We start from the raw sequence: 21,336 nt of genomic DNA, 5'->3' as shown, positions 1-21,336 counted from the left end.
ACTCGATTTTATTATTAAATATTTTTAAAATCCAAACTTTATTTAAGTTTGTCAACTAATAATGAAAGATTTTGGTTGTGGCGCCCCCTTCATACATACAATACAATTTTGCTCAAGTTAATTAGCATGCTTCATATTAAGTATATCCAAATGGCCATTTGACGAATGATATCACCTCCTTCCGTAGCAGACAGATTTATCACAGTCCCGACTCTCCCATCATCTACACCTCTACCCCGGACGCACACCAGATTTCTGGCTGGGAGGTGAGCTTTACCTACATCTCAAGCATGATCAACCCAGAGAGTGCACATGTTGTGGCATGTGTCAGACATTGCCACGCTTTCATGGAGGAGCAGTAGGCTGCATCTCTGCGGCCTCATATAGGACAGAGGGCGAAAATGCAGCGAGATGAGTGTCCCCCTGCAAAGAGCAGAATGAATCTATGCAAGCTGTCCTCCAGACTGTGTCCTTCCCTCAGGAAGCCTGACGACAGTGGTGAGACTCCAGCTGTGGAACACCACAGTTTATCCCTCAGAGGTATCAGTGCATGCACACACGCGCATCCCTGACTTCCTGTAAAAAGGGACACTGAGTCTGTTCTTTCATTCTGCTTCTTCAAAATGACACCAGAAAAGAGTTAAAAACTCAAATCCTTCATGCAATATCCCAGTGCCTTCCAAAACCAGCAGCAGTCAGAAAGTGGCTTCGAAAGACCATTGTAGAAAAAGATCATGGTCAACAGAGTCTAAGGAATAAGAATGATCACATGTGTGTTTTGGTTATATGTGACTATGTGACTGGAAATGTGAGTATTCGACTGCATTTCTTTCCTCCTAGCTGTTGGAGGTCAGACTTGAAGTGACTCTTCATGAGGGACAGTTTGCTCTACAGCCGATGGTTCTCCTCCATCCTGCAGATACTGGAACTTTTCCTGCTGCAGCTCAACCTCCATCATAACAGGGTTAGCTTTGGAATATCCCTGCAATATCTAAACAAAGTTATGTAAATACATCATCACGAGCGTGAGCTTTCATTCAAAAATGTAGTGAAATGGAAGTTTTAAGAATAATATTAAAAAACCAAACATATACAAAAATATATAAACACATACCATAAAAGTGCACATATTGCTATTTGATTGAAAAATAAAGGTAAATTGATATAGAATAAGTAATGGCATTCATTAGGATATGTAAAAGGCCTTTTGTAGTTTATGTTTCCTTGGTAAAGTAAAGATTGTTTCCTACATACTTTTGTTTAATGTGACATTCCCAATCCTGAAGAGTTTAAGGGTATTTTGTTGTTCTTTTTTTCCTAATTGTAAGTGTTGCACATGAAACTCACTCCTTACCTGTTTAATTTTAAAATAGAGTTTTGACCATTCTTTCACACAGCCCTGTTTTGAGTGATAAGTCGCAGTTGTGGCCTGAATTGTAACTGCAGATTCAACCATTAGAGGGCGCCAGAGATTCTGGGTCTGAAGACAAAAAAGACGAAGAAGAAAATCTCCCAGCCGCTCCGCGAGCGGCGCGCGAGTTTGGATGTATGTCAACTACGGACGGTTCGAGAACATAAACAACAATATCGGTGAGCTCATTTATTTGTTTGTTTGTTTATGAATATCAATTATAATGCCAGTAACAGCAACTGTCGCCTTATGCTGGCAGCAAGATAACGTTCGCTTTTATTATTTTGCCACGTTAGTTCTGTTTACAATGAGTAAAAGAATCTGCGTCATTGCTACTGTCTCAAAGGTTCCAAATTAATCTTTTAGTGTTTAATAATCTAATAATTCTGTCTGAGAGGTCAGTAGTGGATTAATTTATTAACAGAAAATATGTGAATGATGGTGATGATAACCAGAATATCGTGATGATAATGTCACTTTGCACACTTAGAAAATAGTTCCCAATGATAATGGTGGGTTATTTTACATTTTTTGCCCAACATTTAATATTTATATATATTTATATGTTTACACATGAGTACATGGACATTATTTACATTTTTAACATAGCTTTGTTCTTGGCTGGGAAGTGCTGTAACAATTTCCTACATGATTGAAGTTCCAGTCTATTGTAGAATTCCGTGATTTTGCCTCAGATTTCCTGGATCCTGACACTTGTAGCTGTGGATGAAGATGATGAGCAGCTCTCGCCTGGACCCAGGAACTCCTAAAGCTGCTGAACTCTTTGAAGATGTCTGGAAGCATCTTGGAGAGCTTCATCAGAATGCAGTTCAAGGTAGAGACCTGTGATCTACTGGGGAGAGATCCGATCGGCACGGCATAAAATGATCATGTCTGATGTCAAGGACTTTTGGGAATTGTATAATCTTCTTTTTAGAGTTGGAGGCAAAAGTGAGCAAACTGAAAAAGGAGCGCTGCTTGTACGTATGCTGGAAATGACAGTGAGTGTTTTATGATTGAAATGGTTTCTGTCAAAAACTGGAAATAGTTTTACTTTTCTCCAGAGATGCTCAGAAGCTTGAAGTGTTTTACAATCGCAACCAGCAGCTGAAGGAGCAGAACAAGGCTCTGCAGGACACCATCAGCTTCCTGGAGGAAAGGTCACCCCCCTATTTACCAACATGTCAGGAACTGCTGACTTGAGGTGCTACTAAAAGTCTGTGTTTCCAGGCTCCGGCCCAGTGAATGTGATGGTTGTTCCACCTTAAAGGAAGATCTGAAAAATAGCCAGGATCAGAATCTGCGCCTGCTCACTAAGCTGAGTGAGTTTACACGTTTCTACTGATTCTACTGCTGGATTCTCTCTTTTTATTAACTGCAGTTTACTGAAAAAAACCTCAGATGTTTTAGATATCAATAAGATTTTTGATTAGATTAATGGAGAAAAGATCTGATTGTGTGATTTGTTCTCAGAAAATGAAAGAAAAAGTCTTGAAGATGAAAACAGGAAACTGCAGACAGAACTGCAAAAAGCGAGGATGTCTCGGTAAGCCATGAAGCAGAAAACAGCGTTTCAAGTCCACTCTGTAACAGGTTTTGGGTTCTCTGAGGTTTCATTTCCCAGTTTGAGTGCAGCTGTTGTTTCAGTTCACCTCTCCAGCGGGCCTCATCACCAGAGCAAGAAGAGGGTGTCATACCAGACTCCCCAGTCCTGCACAGCTCGCTGCCTGTGGCAAACAGACTGAGGAAACCCCGACACTCCAACAGGAGTCAGCGTGTTCGCTACGCAGAGACACATTTCAGCTCTAACAAGTCGCTCCTGAGTGGTCAGTTTGCATCACTCTCAATCATCACAGTAGTTTTTAAAGAAAACCAATTCTTCATTGTCTCCTTAGAGCCCGTTGATGCCGCTGAAACTGTCAGGAGGGCTGAGGTTCTTGTGCCCAACACTTGTGAATATGATCCTCCAGGTAAAAGCCCACCTGCACCTGTCCTCAGTTTCAGCCCCCGAAATATTAAAAAATTCATTAACATTTACTGACCTAGCACATGTGACCTTTTGCAACAATGTTTTCTAATAAGATGGGCGTAAAAATCTGTTTATCATCTAAACGCAACATCAGAAAATCTAATTATTCCCCTGAGGTAACAAACCAATGTATTAATAAATGTGTTTCTTCCTAAAACCGACTGACAGATGTTGTCTTGTTCCAGATAATGTGAATCTCCAGTCAGAAGAAGTGGTCGCAGAAACGTGTGCGGTGGAACTTTTCAACAAACCTCAGCTGGTGAGAAGGAACTTAAACTCACCAGAAATGTGTGTGTTGGTGATTTCCCCCCCCCCCCCAGAAAGAACCTGAGCCAAGGCTGCCTGTCACCTGTGTGGACGAGCTCAACAGTAATATTAAAACTGCTGCTCATCGCATCATCTGGGAATATTTCTGCTGTCTTTTATATCACTGTAGAAAACCAGAGGAACGTCATTTAACTGTATTTGATGGTATTTAGCACCGGTTCAGGTTGTGACCATATTTGTTGACTGTTCTGTGTCTAAATCATCACCTCGGACACTCTTCTCATTCTCTTCTCAGAACCTTGAAGCAGCTGCAGCTCAACCGCGCTTGAAATCTCCTCAGGAAAACGACGCGACATTGAAGTAAGTTTGCTCCGCTGACATTTTAGGCCGATCTTTTCCTTCGTGAAGCCGGTTTCTTTCTGACTTTGTTTGCTTTAAGGCCCCCGCGGTGTCTCCGTCCTCCCCTCGCCGTGGTCCTCAGTCCAGACTCGACCACGGATCGCTCCCCATCACTTCTACCTCGCGTCCAGCGCTTTTCACAGGAGGCCTCCACGCACAAAACGAAAAGGAAGAAAGAGGAATGTGAGCCGGAGGGCCAGGAAGACAACAAACCAGGAAAGCGGGAAGATGAGATCAGAGAAACAGCTTTATCTTTTCACAGGCAAAGCTTTAAGGAGCCACCGAACAAGAAGGTGAGAGCATTTTTCTGAACCATATCTGTAAAGCATGGATTCGTTCTCTGGAGTTTTACTTGTTTTACAGTTGTTTTCCTTCCACTTGTCCAGTCGGCACAAAGGAGGTCACATGCTTCCTCTGCGAGCCCAACAAGCGTTTGTGATGCTGGCAGGAGAGCGAAACCTCTGCAGGAGTGGAGCGGCTCACGCGGACCGCAGAGAGGAAAAGGCCGTGAGTGCTCTGGTACCGTCGCTACTGATTCTATAAAGGATGCTGCAGACAAGTGCTGTCACGTAAACTTGATCTTCTTCCTGAAAAGAACCGAAGCACAAGGCAGAGCCCACCTGGAGCATGGATCCTGCACTCGCCGTGTCCATGTATGATGCAGAGGAGGCGCAGCCACGTGATGAAGAACAGCACCACGGAGAGCTGGCCGACACCGACTGCACCTGGATCAGCCACAGCGTTCTGCAGCGTTCCGCAGGCCTGGGTCAGAAGGCCAACGACAGCTTGGATATGTTGTTTGACACAACAGCGTGTGGCGAGTACAAGTCTTTCAACGGCTCACAGCGAGGCCAGAGCCAGCTCTCTGAGGAGGAAGAGGAGCAGGAGGAAGATCCTGGTAATGCACCCAAACTACGTTATCCTGCACAAAACAGCACAATAGATGTGAGCTACAAAAACACCTTTAAGGTGTTTTACTAAGCATTAAAGGCGAGGCGGGTTTGGTCTGGAGTCATGAGGTTTTCTACTAAACGACTGACACTTGCGTCTGTTTGAATCCCACTTATCAGAAGATCATGAAACCTCGCTGAGACAAAGGAATGGAAATAAAGCTCAGTAAGAAAGGCTGCACTCGCACTTCTTTTCAGTCACCTTCAACGTTGGAAGTTCTAACTCTGCTCTTTTTGCTTAGAGGCCCAACGTTTGCACATGTGGCTGTGATCCGCAAGAAGGACGAGAGGAGAAAACTGAAGGGAACGACCTGCAAGGAGTGTGAAATTGCAAGTATTTTTATCACAAAGCAGAATAACCCTGGCGGGCTCTTGTATTAAAAGCTCCTATTGTTGTTCTTCACAAGTATTACGCTCATCTCCCGGAGGAGGAAAAGCAGAAGAGGCTGTCTGCATGTTCCAGACACAGGTTTCTCTATATTCCTCCGTCTACGCCAGAAAACTTCTGGGAAGTGGGTTTCCCCTCGACTCAGACGTGCATCAAAAGAGGTGATTCTGCACTTGTTGCTTCAGTGATGATAAAAAACGTATCCAAGTCATAAATGAGGTCAAGAGCGCCGACACGGCAACATTCTTTCAGGTTACATCAAGGAGGACAAGAACCCTCGGGCACGACCTCGGAGAAGACAACCGCTCAACGCTCTATTCTCCCCTAAAGCAACCCAAGAGGAGTCCTGAGAGGGTTCTGCTCCGCACAAAACAGGTGGTTCTGCGCAGAGAACCGGCTCATTGTTGTGGTTAAACTGACGCTGAGAACACACAGATGTTCTGTTTTAGAAGAATGAGCCTGTTCCTGCTTCTCTAGCAACCAGTTCTCTGGCTGTGAGGCTGGATTCTTTGACTGGTTCATTCATTGTGATGAGTGTGGATAAATAAAAATAAGACATAATTACAGGGTTAAGAGTCTGCCACGCTAAAAAAAACCCACAGGAAAAAAAAACACAGCAACATTGCCTTTCAAAAAGTTCTACTCATTTAATCATCAGCATACAGATATGAAATTATAAAAATATGTTGAAATGTGAGTAAATATATATATTTGGGAATCTCTTCAGGAAGGGTGTGTTGCCGTCTCATTAGAGCTGAGCTTCTCTCTGAGAATAAACCAGCAAGGCTTCTGCTGCGTGACTGCCCATCACACTGGAACACAGCAGGAGAACCATCAGCAAACAAACCCATCATGTCGACAATCGCACAGCCGGAAATCTGAAAAGACTCATTGGGAGGACTCTGAACAAACAGGACACTTTAAAAAAAATCAGGACCCACCAGAGGAGGGAGGGAACATTGAGATCCATGTTGAATATAAACGGGGAGAGACAGGTGGCGGTAACCTGAGGACAAACAGTGGTCACCGATTACTCTTCCAATAAATGTAAAAACGTGCAAAAGCATCACCTTTGACATGAAAATCCAGACTCCAAAGTGCTCCAGGGAAAAACCGCTTTTGAGCCTGACTGTGGCCATCAGCAGCAGGAACCCCAGCAGAGCGCTGAGAAGGACAAAAACGGGAAGGTTCAGACCTCTGAGAGGAAGCAGGAAGCCTCAAAAGGAGGGTTTCACCTCGCACAGCAGCCTCCGTGGAAGGTGTGAGACCCGAGGAAGGGGAACTCCAGGACACCGAGGAGGTCACCTGAGGCGGAGACGACAGCTGATGCAGCAGAATAAATCAGAGACGGGAAGGAGCGTGTGCACGGTGTGCACGGGGGATACCTGTGGGGTGGGCAGCCAGAGCCAGGAAGAGCACGCTGGAGAAAAGAGACCGATCACAGGGACTCGTTAAAACAGCTGCAGCAGCTGACGAGAGGCTCAGTTCTCCGCCTCCACTCAACGGACGACAGATTCTCCTCTTACCTGAACAGGTAGTTGATGTACTGCTGTTCAAGGTCGCTGAAAAGGAAGCATCACAAGGGTCAGTGTTCCTTCACGCTGCATCTCCTCACGTCCTCACGCCGCACTCACCTTAAACTACTGGGTCTGTGGCGAACTTTAAACACCCTGTATGCACCTAAAAAAAGAAGTTCGGTTTAGAAACATCTTCATTTTCAGGACTGAGCCAGATTCCGATCTAATCCCTTTTACTATCCGAGGCGTCCCTCCAAACTCAAACCTCGGACCACTGCACTTCTCTTTATCATCCAGACTCACCAGTGCAGAGCAGATGGACGACAGCCCACTGGTAGCCGCTCTGATCAAACTGCAACGGGAGATGAGCTGTAACCTGCACGCTTGACCACACAGTACAAAAACATTCGGTTGTTACCTGGGGATCGTAGAAGGGGAGGTTGATGGCTGAGAGCAGCATGAGACACAAACTGAAGGGAGAAAGAGCTTGATTAGTTCCTCTCGTCTCTGGCTCGGAGGAGGCAGCAGGAGCACGTACCTGAGGAGCCTCAGCCACTGCAGCTTCTGTTGATGAGAGGGCGGCAACAGTCATAGCCTGAGACACCTGTGGGTTTGCTGTGTGTGGCAGCGCTCACCTCACCGTACGCCGCCTTCAAGATCACGTCACTGACCACGTGGGAGGAATTCTGGAGAGTGAAGAAGAAGGGGATTTCCTGCACAGCCAGGGGGGGAAACCTGTGATTTAGGCGTCAGTGAGGAAACAACATGCAAAGGTGGATCGGTCGCCATGACGCACCATGCGTGATAGGGCCCTGGAACCAGCATAAATGTTGCCCACAAACAGGAAGGAGCCAGGGAGCCAGGAAAGAGCTGCCGATCTGCAACACAGTGTGACCTCTGACCTGACTCGTCTGTCTGAAGGTGCACCGAGAGAGCCCGTTGAATGGTGCACGTACCTGGGAATACGGCTAATTTCCACCCATCCCAACTTTCCCGACAGGAGGAGCAGGACGGCCCCGATGAAGGTCTGCCACCTGGAAAAGCAAACCTCACGTTAGGGACAGACTGGCTGGTGCACACGTGTACTGACCACAAAACATGATCACAATCGATGCGTCCAGCATTACTCACCCTTGAAATAATGTCGGAAAGGTGAATTTTAATACTGAAAGGACAAACTGAAAAAAAGAGACATCAATTCCAGACTTTGATGTTTAGAACCTCTAGAGCTTCATGGAACATTTCAATTAAAAATCCTGTCCTTTTTACCCAACTAATTAATACCTGCAAAAAACAAATCTCTCTGTAAAAACAAACCGATAATTAATATGATTTTTTTTCTTGCATACTCAGTTTAGTTTCCTGTAACTATCAAAATAAGAGCTTGTAGTCTGTTGACGGGGCAGCTTATAAAAGTATTTGCGTTACAGTCGTATTAAATTGCGTTTCAGGAAGTACAACATAAGGCTACAATGTCCTGACAAGAGTGGGAATTAAAAGGTTTCTGGCTCAAAGCTGAGAATCTACTTTTAAAACACGGAACACGTCAACACTCACCTTATTAGTGAAATAAGTTACAACGAAAACGAAGATAAAAGTGAGTCCAGTTATGTGCCTAATCCACTGCATTTTGACCTGTGCACAGCAGCAACATGGCTCCTGGCGATAAATACTTTTATAAACACATGTTGATGTTCGAAATTAACAATAATTTGCAGCATCGGAAACTTTCCTCGCTGTTTGAGACCAGGCGCAAGCCCCTGACGGTCGAAGATCGTCTATTATCGAGGCGACCGCTCACGTTGTGCATTGCTTTTCTCATTTTCGGAAAAAGTGGAAGTCTGGAGTTTCTTTTCTTAGACACCTTTAGCATGAGTGACGCAGCAATACAGTAGAGGTTTTGTTTCTCACATTTATACTGATTAGGTTCATATTAACTTGCATAGTTCATTAATCAAGACTTTAAAATTAAAAAAATAAATTTGCCGTGTCATTTGTTTACTGTTTATTGCCATTGGTTCAATTTGCTGTTTGCGGAAAAGAGACTATGTTGAATACGGTCTGCAAGAACTCAAGCAGAAGCGTTGAGGACAATCAGACAGCAGACAAAGTTTACAAAACCTAGAATAAAACAATAAGATAAATAGATACGGACAAATTTCCCCCGGTAGAATATAGAAGCAGAAATTGGGTGCCTCCCGGCGTGGGTCGGCTGACCGAGTGCTGCAAGTATTTTCAACAATACATACATTTTTGGAATAATCTACGAATAGTAAGGAAACACTTTAATTTTACAAAGCCAAATTAGGGGATAAATGAAAGGCACCAAGACGCGATTGTGCGCGCTATTCTGCGACAGAGTGGCACCTCCTCACTTCCGCTCTTGTGCGGAGTCACGTGACGTGCGGTGAGTTCCGTGTTTACGGAGCTGCGTCTTCTGCCGAGTTTCTCTGGAGGATAGTGAGCAGTCATGGCTTTTCTCCACCGGCGGGAGCGCAAGAAAGAAAGGTCGGTGCCCTTCCACGCAGTTTGATACGCGACTTAAGTCGAGAATAGTCTTTGTGTGGCTCGGCGTCTCTCAGCAGCTGGGTGAGGAGGAGGAGGAGGAGGATGAAGAGGAGCTGAAGGATGCAAGTTCGAATCCTCTCCTGTAACCCTGGAGTCACGGCTCCAGTCAAAGCCTGACGTCGATCAAAGTGTGCAGCAGGTTACAGCAAAACGCTGCTTGTCAGTGAAAATAAGCCGAACTGAAGCGTTTTTGGATAAATGAAAGCTTCAGAGCAACGTTTCAGGCTGTTCAGGCTCTAATATACTGTCAGATATTAACTTTTTAGTTTGAACTGTATCCGATCCAGTGTCTTGAGCTGGTTCGGGTGGACTCGGTTGTGGAGAGGAAGGAAGTGAGATGATTCACACCACCCTGAAGTTCTTGAAAATGTCTTCGCTTTGTTGATCCTGAGCAGATTTCTTTTGTTCATGGCCGGTTTCCAAATGAATTCATGGATTTTCCCATTCAAGTATCCCGATCCTGGCAGATTCTTAGAGGCTAAAAGGTCATAAGCAAATAAAACCTCATTCCCATTTGGATTTTAATCATGACAATCCTGGAGAGCAGAACATTTCATTGAAACACGTCAAATTTGACTTAAATACCCTTTTCCCCTCCAGAATCTGCCTCCATTCAGAGGAGTCTTGGTAACGTCCTCAGAGAGCCTCACTTATCTCCCGTTTATCTCACTAATGCATAAACATCTGTCTCATCTGTTGCTGCTTTCCCAGGTTTTCTCTTTTGCTGCTGGACTTGGAGGAATATTACTTTGAGCAGCACACTGCGCATCACATTAGCACCGGTCCAAGGTAGGAAACGGAGAGACCAGGTCTCCCAAAGGGTCAGTTGTCCTCGTGTTTGGAGCCAATTCTTTGTTTGAACTCCCAGATGTTGAAGTAGCCGCGAGTTTGGAAGAAGCAGCTGTTCAAACATGATCTCATCCTGTTCTGGAGGCTTCAGCAAACTAAAACAGCCAGAATGAAGAAGATAATCCCGAAACTTTGGTTTAAAGCTGATGAGAAGGAAGGATTTGAGATGTGATCTGCTTTAATATCTTTAATATGCTGCTAACAGAACGACACAAAGCTGAATGTTTGAATCAGTTCAGGAATTTCATCTCTGATTCCTGCATCATTTCCCATTTTAATAGTTGTTAGTTGACTCGGTTGTTAAAATTCTGTTTTCCTTCCAGGAAGGTTAGAGGTTCCCTCAAGATTTGCTCCAGATCGCTCATATTTGATCCGGATGATTTCAGAGAGCCAATTGTAAAGGTTTGTTTCACAAACTGTGAAGTTGTGATTGCTTTTAATGCCTTGTCTGTGCTCCCCTGGGGTTTGCCTGTTGTTGTAATAAGCTGCTCTTCAAACGTGCAGATTCCACTGCGAGACTGCAAGAAGATCGCCTTTGTGGAGAAGGAAAAGAACCCGTTTGCTGAGTGAGTACCATTTCCTGCCTGCGGCCTCACAGATGCTGCCATTTATTCAGCGTTAAAGCCGTTGGCACTAAAGGCTGAGCCACGTGTGATTATCGTTGAAGCACATTTGAACATTTGCTGCTCCTTTCAGCCCGCGACCGTCAGCCGTCTGCGTGTCCTGTGCACAGGTGAGTGTCGTTGCTCTGCTGCCCTGAAAGGGATCTCTCCTGTGATCCGGACTGAATATTTATGTTTCGATTCCAGGCTATTTACATTAAAGAAGGCAACGTGATAGCGCCATACAGAAATGAGAGGGTGAGTCCGGTTGTTTTAGCCCCATATGAAAAAGCCCTGCTGTAAATGATGGAAGGGAGGGGAGCAGCAACTCTAGTCTGGCTTCTCTTGGAGATTCACTCTTTCTGAGCCTGACTCTGTCCTACAGGGGCCACAGAAATGGACCTTTCAGCTGGAAGTTTGCAGTAAAACTGAAGACGTTGTTCAGACTTTACTCCAGGTAACTGTGAGAGGCGCTGGGGGAGGGGGGGGCACCTGTGTTTACCCTCTTGATGGTGTTTTGCAGCTCCACAGAGCTTCCTGTCTGGATAAGCTGGGAGACCAGGCTGCTATGGTGAGTGGGCCACCAGCACGTGCGCGGCAAACACGGAGGGTTTATTCTGACCTGCATCTGTGCTTCTAGATCGCTGCCAATTTACAGTCACGGCTGGCGAGGACGTCCTTTGACAAAAACTGGTATGACGTCGACCTGCTGGGAGCCAGTTTAATGGGCATTGATTGTTTCTGCTGGGTGAGATGATGGATGTGCTGTGAAGCTTTCAGAGCCTGACTGAGCGGCCTCACATGGAGTGTGCAGCAGAGATGGTCCTCCCGCTGGTGTGTAACCCAGGACACATCTGCATCACCGATGAGAGCCTCTATTTCCAGCCCCTCAACGGATATCCTGTAAGCTGCTGACGCCCCGGCCCGGCCCGGCCCGCCCCGGCCCAGTCTGTGATAACGGCCTTGATTTTCCGCTCTGTCGTTTCAGGAACAGGTGATTCAGATCAAACTTCAGGGCGTCAGGAGAATCTACAAACGGCGACACGCACTCAGACCACTGGTGGGTTCAGCCGGTGCGACAGGCTCAGTGTTGTGCTACACAAGCATGCTCACAGTGTGTGTGTGTGTGTGTATGTGTGTGTGTGTGTGTGTGTGTGTGTGTGTGTGTGTGTGTGTGTGTGTGTGTGTGTGTGTGTGGGACATGCAGGGTCTGGAGTTGTTCTGCACTGAGAATGATGTCTGCTCCGACATCTACCTGAAGTTCTACAGCCCAGCCGACAGAGATGAAGTCTACTACCACATGGCCTCTTTTTTAGGTGGGAGATGTCGCCGGTCCGTCACGGCCTCAGAAATATCACACCCTAGCATGTTTGCAGGCTGCTACCCGCCGTTCTAGCGTTCCCAGTTTGTTGTTCAGTTAGACGTAAAAAGCCCCGCTTTACCCCGACCCCCTGCTCGCTCAGAGAACCACATGGCGGAACACACGGCAGAGAGCTACATGCTGCAGTGGCAGCGCGGCCTCCTCAGCAACTACCAGTATCTGCTCCACCTCAACAACCTGGCCGACCGCAGCTCCAACGACCTCTCCCAGTACCCCGTCTTCCCCTGGATCATCGCAGACTACAGCAGCGCGCAGTTAGGTGGGTCCACAGCAGAGGCGGGAGCGCTGGGGCGTTTCCACGGCGACGCACCCACGGGTGACCTGACGACGCTTCCTTCTTTTGTTAGACGTGACAAACGCCGCCACATTCAGAGACCTGAGTAAACCAGTGGGAGCCCTGAACAGAGAGCGACTGGACAGGTTACTGGTGAGTGCTGCATGTGACGCAGGTTCTGTTCGGGCTCTGACCCTGGTTCTGCTGCTCAGTCTCGCTACAGAGCCATGCCCGACCCCCCCTTCATGTACGGCAGCCACTACTCGTCTCCAGGCTACGTCCTCTTCTACCTGGTCAGAGTCGGTACGTCACACACTCACAACACACACACACACACAATTATTGTGAATTGTCTTTCTTCAGTTTTGAGTTGGTATTTTTGGACATTATCGACATATTGACACTTTTTAGGGAATTCTTTCGTGAAAACACACTTCAGGCTGAGCAATATTGTGACTTTTCCACGTGATCTTTACGAAGAGCTCAGGCAGTTTGGCTTAGGAGGTTTTCTGGTCCCACTGAGGTTTGCTCCTCCCTGTCCTGCAGCTCCAGAGCACATGCTGTGTCTTCAGAATGGACGTTACGATCACCCGGATCGCATGTTTAATAGGTACAGCTCACCAGCACTCACCATTGTTTGGCCGCTCCTCCTGTTCATGCAGCTGAAGTTCAAAATGAAAAATGCCCCGATGTTCTGCAACTATGTTTATTATTACTGTCACATTTGAACCTCTCTGAACTTCAACATGCGTTTTCTTCAGATTGATTGATGCTTTTATCTGTCTTGCAGCATAAGTGACACCTGGAAAAACTGTTTGGAGGGAGCGACTGACTTTAAAGAGGTGAATGAGTTAAACGCGTTGTCATGGTGACACTGAAGGCGCCGCGTATTTCCTGTTGCTCGGCAGTGAAACAGGAAGTGAAGCTGATTGGTTCGGATGTGTCGCGCACGCTGTGTCTCTCCTGTGATGCAGCTGATTCCAGAGTTTTTCGGGGACGATTCCAGATTTCTGGAGAACAAACTGGGTCTTGATTTGGGCAGAAAGCAGAATGGAAGCTTTGTGGGTGATGTCATTCTGCCGCCGTGGGCCACAGGTGACCTCCAGAGGAAACGCTTTGTCTTTGATCTGTTGGGTCTCAGCTCATTGGTCCGGTTTGCCGTCTGACTCGTGCAGATGTCGGCGACTTCCTCCAGAAGCACCGCGCGGCTCTAGAGGGTCAGTTCGTGTCGGAGAACCTCCACCGGTGGATCGACCTGGTGTTTGGCTACAAACAGAGAGGCAGCGAAGCTGTCGCGGCACACAACGGTAACGGCTGCTTCCAACATCTGCCGCTCACATCTGGACGGGGGTTGATGGTGGGTCTGTTTCCTCTGCAGTGTTTCACCCGCTCACGTACGAGGGCAGCACCGACTTAGAAAGGTACGACAGGACTCCTGCACTCGGACCCACTGGAGCTTTGAATCGCGGCGTCTGACAGACTTTGTGTTCCTCTGCGAAGCATCGAGGACCCGGACCAGAGGATCGCCATGCTGACACAGATCCTGGAGTTTGGCCAGACGCCCAAGCAGCTGTTCACCAGCCCCCACCCCCAGAGGATCACCCCCAGGTTTCACAGCATGAGCCGAAGCCCCAGCAGCAGCTCGGCGCTCGGCGAGCTGTCTCCAGGTAGAGTTCTGCTGGACAATTCCGCTGTATTTCGCCTTCTAACAGCAGCTCTTCCGTCTCCAGCCTCTCAGTGTGAGGACTCGTCCTTTGAGGACCTGACTGAGGAGAGCAGGAAGTTGGGCTGGGCGAACATCGGAAATCTGAAACTCGTCCGGAGCCACAAGATCCATAAAGAGTGAGTCAGCAGGCTTTTAGAACATCAGCAGACCGAGTCTCCTCCCTGGAGACGATTCGGACCTTCACTGCGGCCGTCTGATGGTTCCCGACTCTGAGTGGAGCGCGTAGATCCACGCGGTTCAGATCTCATCCTGGCAGCATCTCTACAGAATAATAATCTGCCGCTGGGTTATTTGGGGAGTGATGGCGGTGTTTTGTTGAACGTGCAGGGCTGTGACTGGCATCGCTGTGACCCGAGATGGAGCAGCCATTTTCTCCACATCACAAGGTCTGTAAAATATCCTTCCATCTAAAAACACACACTCCCACAATGAGGTGCAGTTCCCGGTCAGCCTGCCCCTCAGCTGATGTTCCTCTGTGGTCAATCGCCGCGTAATCCCAGTCAAAGTGCCTCGGTCAGAAAGAGGAAGGAGCAAAGTTTTGAACAGGAAAATGCGTCTTTGTTCCAGACTCGACCCTGAAAATGTTCTCCAAAGAAATGAAGGAGTTCCAGAGAAGCATCTCCTTCTCCAACATGGTACGCGGCTGCAGCATTTCCCATTTCCTGTCCTCCTCATGTCTAACGCTCTCTGTCAACGCCGCCGCCAGGCGCTGTCGTCCTGTTTGATGCTGGCGGAGGGTAAAACGGTGGCGTGCTCTTCCTGGGACAACAACGTGTAAGTGGGACCGCCGCCTTTGCTTCGAGCGTCCCGCACGTCTGTGAGCTGCGTCTCTGTCCCCTCAGGTATTTCTACTCCATCCCGTACGGCAGGCGGCAGGACACCCTGATGGGCCACGACGACGCCGTCAGTCAGATGTGCTGGTTGGAGGAGCGGCTGTACACGGCGTCCTGGGACTCCACCGTGAAGGTGGGGACGGCTGAGTGGCAGGTAAACAGAGGCTCAGGCTGCTGGTGGTGACGCCTTTCTGTTCGACAGGTCTGGCATTGTCCTTCCATGAACTCCTCCAGTCACAAAAGATCCCAGTTTGAGTTACTGGCTGAACTGGAACATGACTCTGGGGTGAGTGAAGAGGCAGATCCTCCACACTTCTCACGATGGCGGCAGGACAAACTGACGTTGCCTCATTTGTTGGTCAAGGTGAACACTGTGGGCCTGAACGCAGCCGGGACTCTGCTGGTTTCTGGCTGTAAAGACGGATGCGTCACCATCTGGGACTCCGACAGCTACGTCGCACTGCAACAGGTCCACTGCCACAGCGGAACCGTCCATCGCGTGGCCTTCAGTCCAGGTACAGCCGCCCGCACCTCCTCAGCACTAACCCACAGCTGAACCTTGACTTTGGCTCGTTGGCGACCTCAGACAGTCGGCACGTTCTCAGCGTGGGAGCCGACTCCTGCATGAAGGTCACGGACGTCCAGACCGGGATGGTGATGTCGTCGGTGAAAGCTGAGGAGGAGCAGAGGTGAGGAGCCCAGGGGAGATCTCCACCGCTTGTTTAGCTTGTTTATGAACAGAGTTATTGGGGAGTATTTAGCGGTCGTCATGAAGGAGCTTTGCCTTTGCTGACAAGTGGCGCGTGCGTGCAGGTGTTTCTGCTGGGACGGCAGCTCTGTGCTGTGTGGCGGACAGTCGGGCGACCTCTTACTGTGGGATCTGCTCAGCAACACCGTCAGCCAGAGGATCCCTGCACACTCAGGTAGGGCTCGTCCCGCCCCGCCGCAGATTCCAGCGGCGTCCGGCGAGGCTCTCACCAACGGTGTGTGGCTGCAGGTGCTGTTACGGCCATGTGGATGAATGAGCTGTGCACCACGGTGATCACCGGTGGAGAGGACAGGCAGACCATCTTCTGGAGGCTTCAGAGTTAAACGGACCAGCATCAGCTGGGCGTGGGCGCTGGCGCTACTACAAACCCGTCTGCTTATTGAGAGAAAACATCCAATAGCAGAATTGTGTGTGAAGTTTGTTCTTTTTGAAATCGGCATCATTTCTACACTTGTGTGTGACGTTTATTGGAAGATCTGCTTAATCTTCAGGCTGCTCGGGTGTTATCAATATAAAATAACACTGAAATGTAAAGGTTGTCCCCCCCGTCTCTCTGCAGGCATGTCAGTCCTGCCAGGTTGGACTCTCAGTCCATCGGACACAGTTCAGAGCAGAAACAGGACACAGGAACAACAGATTTGGCTACAGTCTCTGACCTTTCTGTCCCGACTAGCGTCTAAAACATTAGTTCGCTGCAGGCGTCCCTTTTCCCAGTCTGGTGATGAGAGTTTTTAAGATGATATGTGATTAAAAAGTGGGATGTAGATGACGTAGGTTCTGCTGCTTTGCACTTTTCTGTGAACAGAAGAAAAACAGGCATGGTGTTTCCTGCCGAAAGAGCTTGAATATTTGGTCATCAAACGACCTCAAAAAAAAGAAAAAACACAAAATACCTTCAGTTTTTCTTGAGTCGTCCAAATACCTTCAGCAACTTTGGTGTTGGAGGTTTTGTATCAAACAGAAATGCACCTTTGGGCTTTTCCTCTTTCTTTGCATCACGTGACACCAACCTGCCCGATCAAGCTGGAGAACACAAAGACGCCGATGAAAAAGTTGGACATCTGAAAGGTAATCTCAAAGGTTGTTGTGGGCTCTGGGAGACCCCCGATGTTGATCAGACTGCGCACGGCAAAGTAGTAACAGCGCAGGTACCTGTGGAAGAACACGGCCTTTCACACATCACGGCAGAGGTTCAGCACCCTCAAACACACCTGATGTGAGAGGCTTTAAGCCTTAAAGCTCAAATCTTTACACTCATGCCCACAGATGATCAGCAGAGATGGAAAACCTACGCTGTGCCGTTGCCGTCGTACACCCAGGTGGTGGTGGCGATCCCCTGATGCTCCGAGGCCACGAAATAAGCACAGGCGTTGAGGTGAAGCATGAAGAGCAGGTATCCTGTAGTCCGAGCCACCCTGCGGGTTAAACACAGCCCAGATGTCTGGAAATGCCTTTATTTTAACCTCCAGAGGACTCAGAATACCTCCAGATGTAGGCTTTGGCCATGACGTTCTCCAGCCGATCACTGAACTCAAAGAAGGACTCGACCTGCAACAGACAAGGAGAACGTTGGGGAATGTTTCCACGTGTGTCTCGGGTGACTGTGGGGCGGCTGCTGCCTACCCGGACGATGCGGTTGAGTCTGTAGATGGAGGAGAACTCAAAGTTCAGACAGAGAAGGTCGAATGGGAGGATGCTGAAAATATCAGTCTGACAAAACAAACATTCAGGGCAGAAACAGAAGCATTTCCAATCATTTGCATATGAAATGGGAACATATGAAACAATTGTAAGGTTGAAACTGTGGTTAATACTAAAGCTGGACCATCCACTGTGAGCGGAGCTCCAGACACACGGAAAAGAAATGTTACAAAAAGAGGAAATCAACAAAAACACTGAAGTCGACTCCATCTCATCTCTTGGCCGAATCTTATTCCAAAGCAGCGTCAGAAGTGTTGAACCTGCAGTTTTGGAGCCGGTGTCGCCCTCTGCTGGACACGGCAGCACATTACACAAACCATCTACTCAACCACTGCTGGAGAACCGGCGGGACCAGTTTAAAGCCCATCACCCTCCAGGCTGAAGAAGCTGCACGTGCTGGGTCCGTTCCTACAGAAGGAAGCTCAAATGTTGACCAGTGTTTTGAACTCTGACCTTGAATCTCGGCGACTTCCGATAGTGCGCTTTGGTCAAAGCTGGGTCGTGCTGCAGAGGACAGACAGATCAAAGACGAGGTCAGCGTCCAGGGTCTCAGAGGAACGCACGCGACATCGCCGCCAACAAAGCGCACCAAGGGCGCCGCCTCAAATCTGCTGTGAAACTCACGATAATGTCGCCCCCCCCCCTCACAAACTGCAGCCGCGGCTGCCAGACACAGATGTCGATGAGGTTGACGGCGTCGCTGATGACGTCACAGGCCACCCAGTACATGTTGGCGGCGGGACTGTGGTACGGGAAGGCCAGGCGCACCGTGCAGAACCAGATGTTGTAGTTGTACGCCAGCGCCACCAAGGACAACCAGGCGATGTAGCGGCGGTCTGCAGCAGCAGAGCGGGAGATGTTCACGGTGGTTTCGCATTCATCCACCTTCCCAGAACGCCTCTCACCTAAAGGGTCCAAGGTCGACAAAGTATAGAAATAGAATAAATAAAAACAAATAAGATTAGAACGTTATAAGCATATATACAGCATATATTATAAGAATATATATATAATATATACATAATATAGTATATACATATTATAAGCATTATAATCATATATACATAAATATAGAATAAAATAGAAATAAAATGACAACATAAATATTACAATTATTGTTATTGGGTGGGTTTGGATGAATTATAGAGTTTAATGGCGGACGGCAGGAATGATTTCCTGTACTGTTCCTTAGAGCATCCTGTCTTTATCAATTTTATTTTACAGTATAATCATTGTTTATGTTCTATGTTTGGATCTATGATGTCGAAACAATAAAACTCAAAGTAAACCACCAGATTGTAGATGAGAGTACTTTATTGATCCCTTTAGGGGGTGTCCATCAGGGAAATTAGCATCTCCAAAAAAACGTACAGCACTGTACAAAATTACCCACCACCATTACACACCATTAAACCTATTAAAGATAATAAAAATAGAATAAAATAAGAAATAAAATAGAATAAATTAAAAATAGAATATAAATATAAACTATAAAAATGTAAATAAATGAATGGATGGATGAATGAACTGAATGAATGGATGTCACAGTATTATGTTATTGCAGTGTATGAAATGGCTTCATCTCATTCCTTGAGTCAGTTGGTTTCCTCCAGCAGATAAACCAACCAACTCATAACTTCAACCACACCCTAGATCTTGTTCTGACTGATGGTGTTGAGGTAGAACATGTGTCAGTGTTCCCTCAGAACCCCCTCCTGTCAGATCATTCTTTGATCACTTTTACATTTATGATTAAGGATTCTTCTATGCTCAGAGCTCAGTCTCACTATAGCAGATGTCTCTCAGATAATGCTGTAGCTAAGTTTAAGGAAGTGATCCCTGTGCTGATCCCAGGACCACCGTGTGTTCCCCCAGGGATCAATCATTATAATCTAAGCCCTGCTGAGGTTGACTCTGTTGCTGAAGGTGCAGCAACCTCACTGAGAATCACGCTTGATTCTGTGGCCCCCCTGAAAAAGAAAATAGTAAATCAGAGGAGGTGTGCCCCCTGGTATAATTCACATATCAGGACCCTCAACCAGAAGGTAAGTAATTTGTGTTAGCAAATTACAGGCCAATATCCAACCTTCCTTTTATCTCTAAAGCCGAGCGCCAGAAGTTCCAGCAAACGTTTGACAACCAGCAGCGACGACAAAATGTAGAGATACAAGTCAGTAGGAGACAGACGGAGCCTCTGTGGACGCACGAAGGAGCCGCGTCCGGGCTGGAGACTCGCTGATGCTGCGCTGACAACCACCGTCAGTGACAAGCTAGCGAGAGTGAGCTCACGAGACCGGAAACTAGCGACAGGAACCGGAAGTAAACAAAGGAGCAGACAACTCTGCGTTAAAATTTTATTTAAATCTGTCAATAAAGAGTAAAATAACAAATACATTGAAACTTAACAGAAAATATAAGGACTCACCAACTTTATTTGTACCCAAAATGTAGTCATTACATAAACTTCCTCATGCAAATATTTCGACAGTATGATATTAAACTATTAGCATTACACAAATGTAATTTAAGTTATCCCATAATATGCATGTAAAAATGTTTTGATCCTCAGTCACATAACACAAAGCAGATAAACACATAAGGAAACACAGTAAAGTTTCAAAATAATATCAAATCTAAGTTCACAAAAAAGAGCATTTAAATTGAGAATCTGTGACTGTGTACTGCGCAATCCCTTGCTTATTCTAAGCTTATTCTTTTTGTTGTTTTAATTATTCCGTTTTTAGAATAGTTTATGTTTGAAGCCAGAACCTCAGAAAGGAAGCAAAGCTTGACATGTGGAAAGAAAATGGGTGAGCTTCTTAATCACAGAAGAGGAATTTTAAAGTCCTGTTTAGAGTGAAGATGGATAAATAATTAAACTATTGGACTATTTAGACACTTTCAGCCTCAGCTGTATTTTTTATTATTTTATTTTTACAAAAAGCATCTTTACTCTTTGGCCCCATCTACTGTCTGTTGTGTGTCTAATTTGATCCAGCTGGTTGTGTTAGCTTTACCTGTGCAGAGGTTCCTGCTACAATCAGGAACAAACTTCACTTGTCTCTTCTCACAGTCTGCTGATAAAATCTATTCTTGTTCTCCTAAAGCTGCAGAAAGCAGCAGTGGGCCTGACTTCATGCTACACCTACAAACCTGAGAATGGAGCCGAGCTCCAGCAGGAATCACTGATCTCACTCAGTTGTGGGATTCTGAGTTACCACTGACACCACCTGGATAACAGCACATCCAGGGACACTGTGACCCTGACCTCAGTAATTCCAACATTCCTTGTGTCCTTGATCAAAATCTCTCCTTCAACTCACACATTAAATTAGTCTCTAGAAGTGCCTTTTTTCATTTGAGGAACATCTCAAAGATCAGGAAGCTACTGATGCAGCCTGATGCTGAAAAGTTAGTCCATGCATTTGTTACTTCCAGGCTGGACTACTGTAATTCTTTATTATCAGGGTGTCCAAACAACTCTTTAAGAAGCCTCCAGTTGATCCAAAATGCTGCAGCCAGAGTTCTGACAGGTATTGACAAAAGAGATCACATAAGTCCTGTACTGGCGTCGCTTCATTGGCTGCCCGTTAAATTTAGAATAACTTTTAAAACCCTTCTTCTGACCTACAAGGTCCTCAGAGGCCTAGCTCCATCCTACCTGGAGGAGCT

The 21,336-nt window shown here is 46.9% G+C and overlaps 4 protein-coding genes across 8 annotated transcripts; 2 read left to right on the top strand and 2 right to left on the bottom strand.

Annotated features, from left to right (window-relative positions):
• Positions 1-1,488: 1,488 nt before the first annotated feature.
• Positions 1,489-6,312, top strand: rbbp8 (retinoblastoma binding protein 8). 3 transcript variants are annotated; one of them, XM_029842775.1, is made up of 18 exons: positions 1,489-1,590; positions 2,107-2,246; positions 2,349-2,391; positions 2,476-2,571; positions 2,642-2,733; positions 2,885-2,957; positions 3,059-3,237; positions 3,307-3,381; positions 3,626-3,699; positions 4,003-4,067; positions 4,147-4,399; positions 4,493-4,625; positions 4,702-5,004; positions 5,177-5,222; positions 5,299-5,386; positions 5,464-5,605; positions 5,697-5,819; positions 6,172-6,312. In XM_029842775.1, exons 2-17 carry the CDS (start codon positions 2,138-2,140, stop codon positions 5,792-5,794), a joined length of 1,869 nt encoding a protein of 622 aa, XP_029698635.1. In that variant the 5' UTR covers positions 1,489-1,590; positions 2,107-2,137; the 3' UTR covers positions 5,795-5,819; positions 6,172-6,312. The 3 variants fall into 3 exon arrangements, with proteins under 3 accessions (XP_029698635.1, XP_011616040.2, XP_011616039.2); XM_011617738.2 differs by lacking the exon at positions 6,172-6,312 and having other exon boundaries at positions 4,493-4,613; positions 5,697-6,045; XM_011617737.2 differs by lacking the exon at positions 6,172-6,312 and having other exon boundaries at positions 5,697-6,045.
• On the bottom strand, positions 6,072-9,022 carry tmem241 (transmembrane protein 241). Of its 2 annotated transcripts, XM_011617736.2 has the most exons (15): positions 8,519-9,016; positions 8,093-8,139; positions 7,918-7,995; positions 7,758-7,839; positions 7,597-7,674; positions 7,500-7,525; positions 7,380-7,431; positions 7,265-7,313; positions 7,079-7,124; positions 6,971-7,006; positions 6,830-6,864; positions 6,680-6,749; positions 6,515-6,608; positions 6,386-6,450; positions 6,072-6,256 (listed from the first exon to the last, which is right to left on the bottom strand). In XM_011617736.2, the coding sequence occupies exons 1-15, from the start codon at positions 8,588-8,590 to the stop codon at positions 6,193-6,195; spliced, it is 894 nt and encodes a 297-aa protein (XP_011616038.1). In that variant the 5' UTR covers positions 8,591-9,016; the 3' UTR covers positions 6,072-6,192. The 2 variants fall into 2 exon arrangements, with proteins under 2 accessions (XP_011616038.1, XP_029698636.1); XM_029842776.1 differs by having other exon boundaries at positions 7,758-7,995; positions 8,519-9,022.
• Positions 9,023-9,323: 301 nt separating this feature from the next.
• On the top strand, positions 9,324-16,727 carry nsmaf (neutral sphingomyelinase (N-SMase) activation associated factor). 2 transcript variants are annotated; one of them, XR_003889799.1, is made up of 32 exons: positions 9,324-9,469; positions 10,241-10,318; positions 10,702-10,780; positions 10,883-10,944; positions 11,075-11,111; positions 11,188-11,238; positions 11,366-11,437; positions 11,504-11,551; positions 11,621-11,673; positions 11,754-11,883; positions 11,969-12,040; positions 12,188-12,296; positions 12,444-12,620; positions 12,709-12,788; positions 12,848-12,938; positions 13,182-13,245; positions 13,426-13,477; positions 13,610-13,730; positions 13,811-13,942; positions 14,014-14,056; positions 14,136-14,302; positions 14,366-14,477; positions 14,689-14,747; positions 14,929-14,996; positions 15,068-15,135; positions 15,204-15,327; positions 15,397-15,480; positions 15,559-15,709; positions 15,781-15,883; positions 16,008-16,117; positions 16,192-16,370; positions 16,523-16,727. XR_003889799.1 is itself a non-coding variant. In XM_029842774.1 (31 exons), the coding sequence occupies exons 1-31, from the start codon at positions 9,432-9,434 to the stop codon at positions 16,284-16,286; spliced, it is 2,730 nt and encodes a 909-aa protein (XP_029698634.1). In that variant the 5' UTR covers positions 9,324-9,431; the 3' UTR covers positions 16,287-16,727. The 2 variants fall into 2 exon arrangements, 1 of the variants encoding a protein (XP_029698634.1); XM_029842774.1 differs by having other exon boundaries at positions 16,192-16,727.
• Positions 16,619-18,581, bottom strand: LOC115251227 (cyclic nucleotide-gated cation channel beta-3-like). The gene is made up of 8 exons (XM_029842777.1): positions 18,570-18,581; positions 18,289-18,500; positions 18,118-18,168; positions 17,587-17,673; positions 17,447-17,511; positions 17,256-17,378; positions 16,857-17,115; positions 16,619-16,758 (listed from the first exon to the last, which is right to left on the bottom strand). Exons 2-7 carry the CDS (start codon positions 18,391-18,393, stop codon positions 16,959-16,961), a joined length of 588 nt encoding a protein of 195 aa, XP_029698637.1. The 5' UTR covers positions 18,394-18,500; positions 18,570-18,581; the 3' UTR covers positions 16,619-16,758; positions 16,857-16,958.
• Between the last annotated feature and the right edge of the window lie 2,755 nt (positions 18,582-21,336).

Source organism: Takifugu rubripes, chromosome 10, assembly GCF_901000725.2.
Source record: "Takifugu rubripes chromosome 10, fTakRub1.2, whole genome shotgun sequence".
In the NCBI taxonomy this organism is placed as follows: Eukaryota; Metazoa; Chordata; class Actinopteri; order Tetraodontiformes; family Tetraodontidae; genus Takifugu; species Takifugu rubripes.
This window is presented reverse-complemented; position numbering and strand designations above follow the sequence as displayed.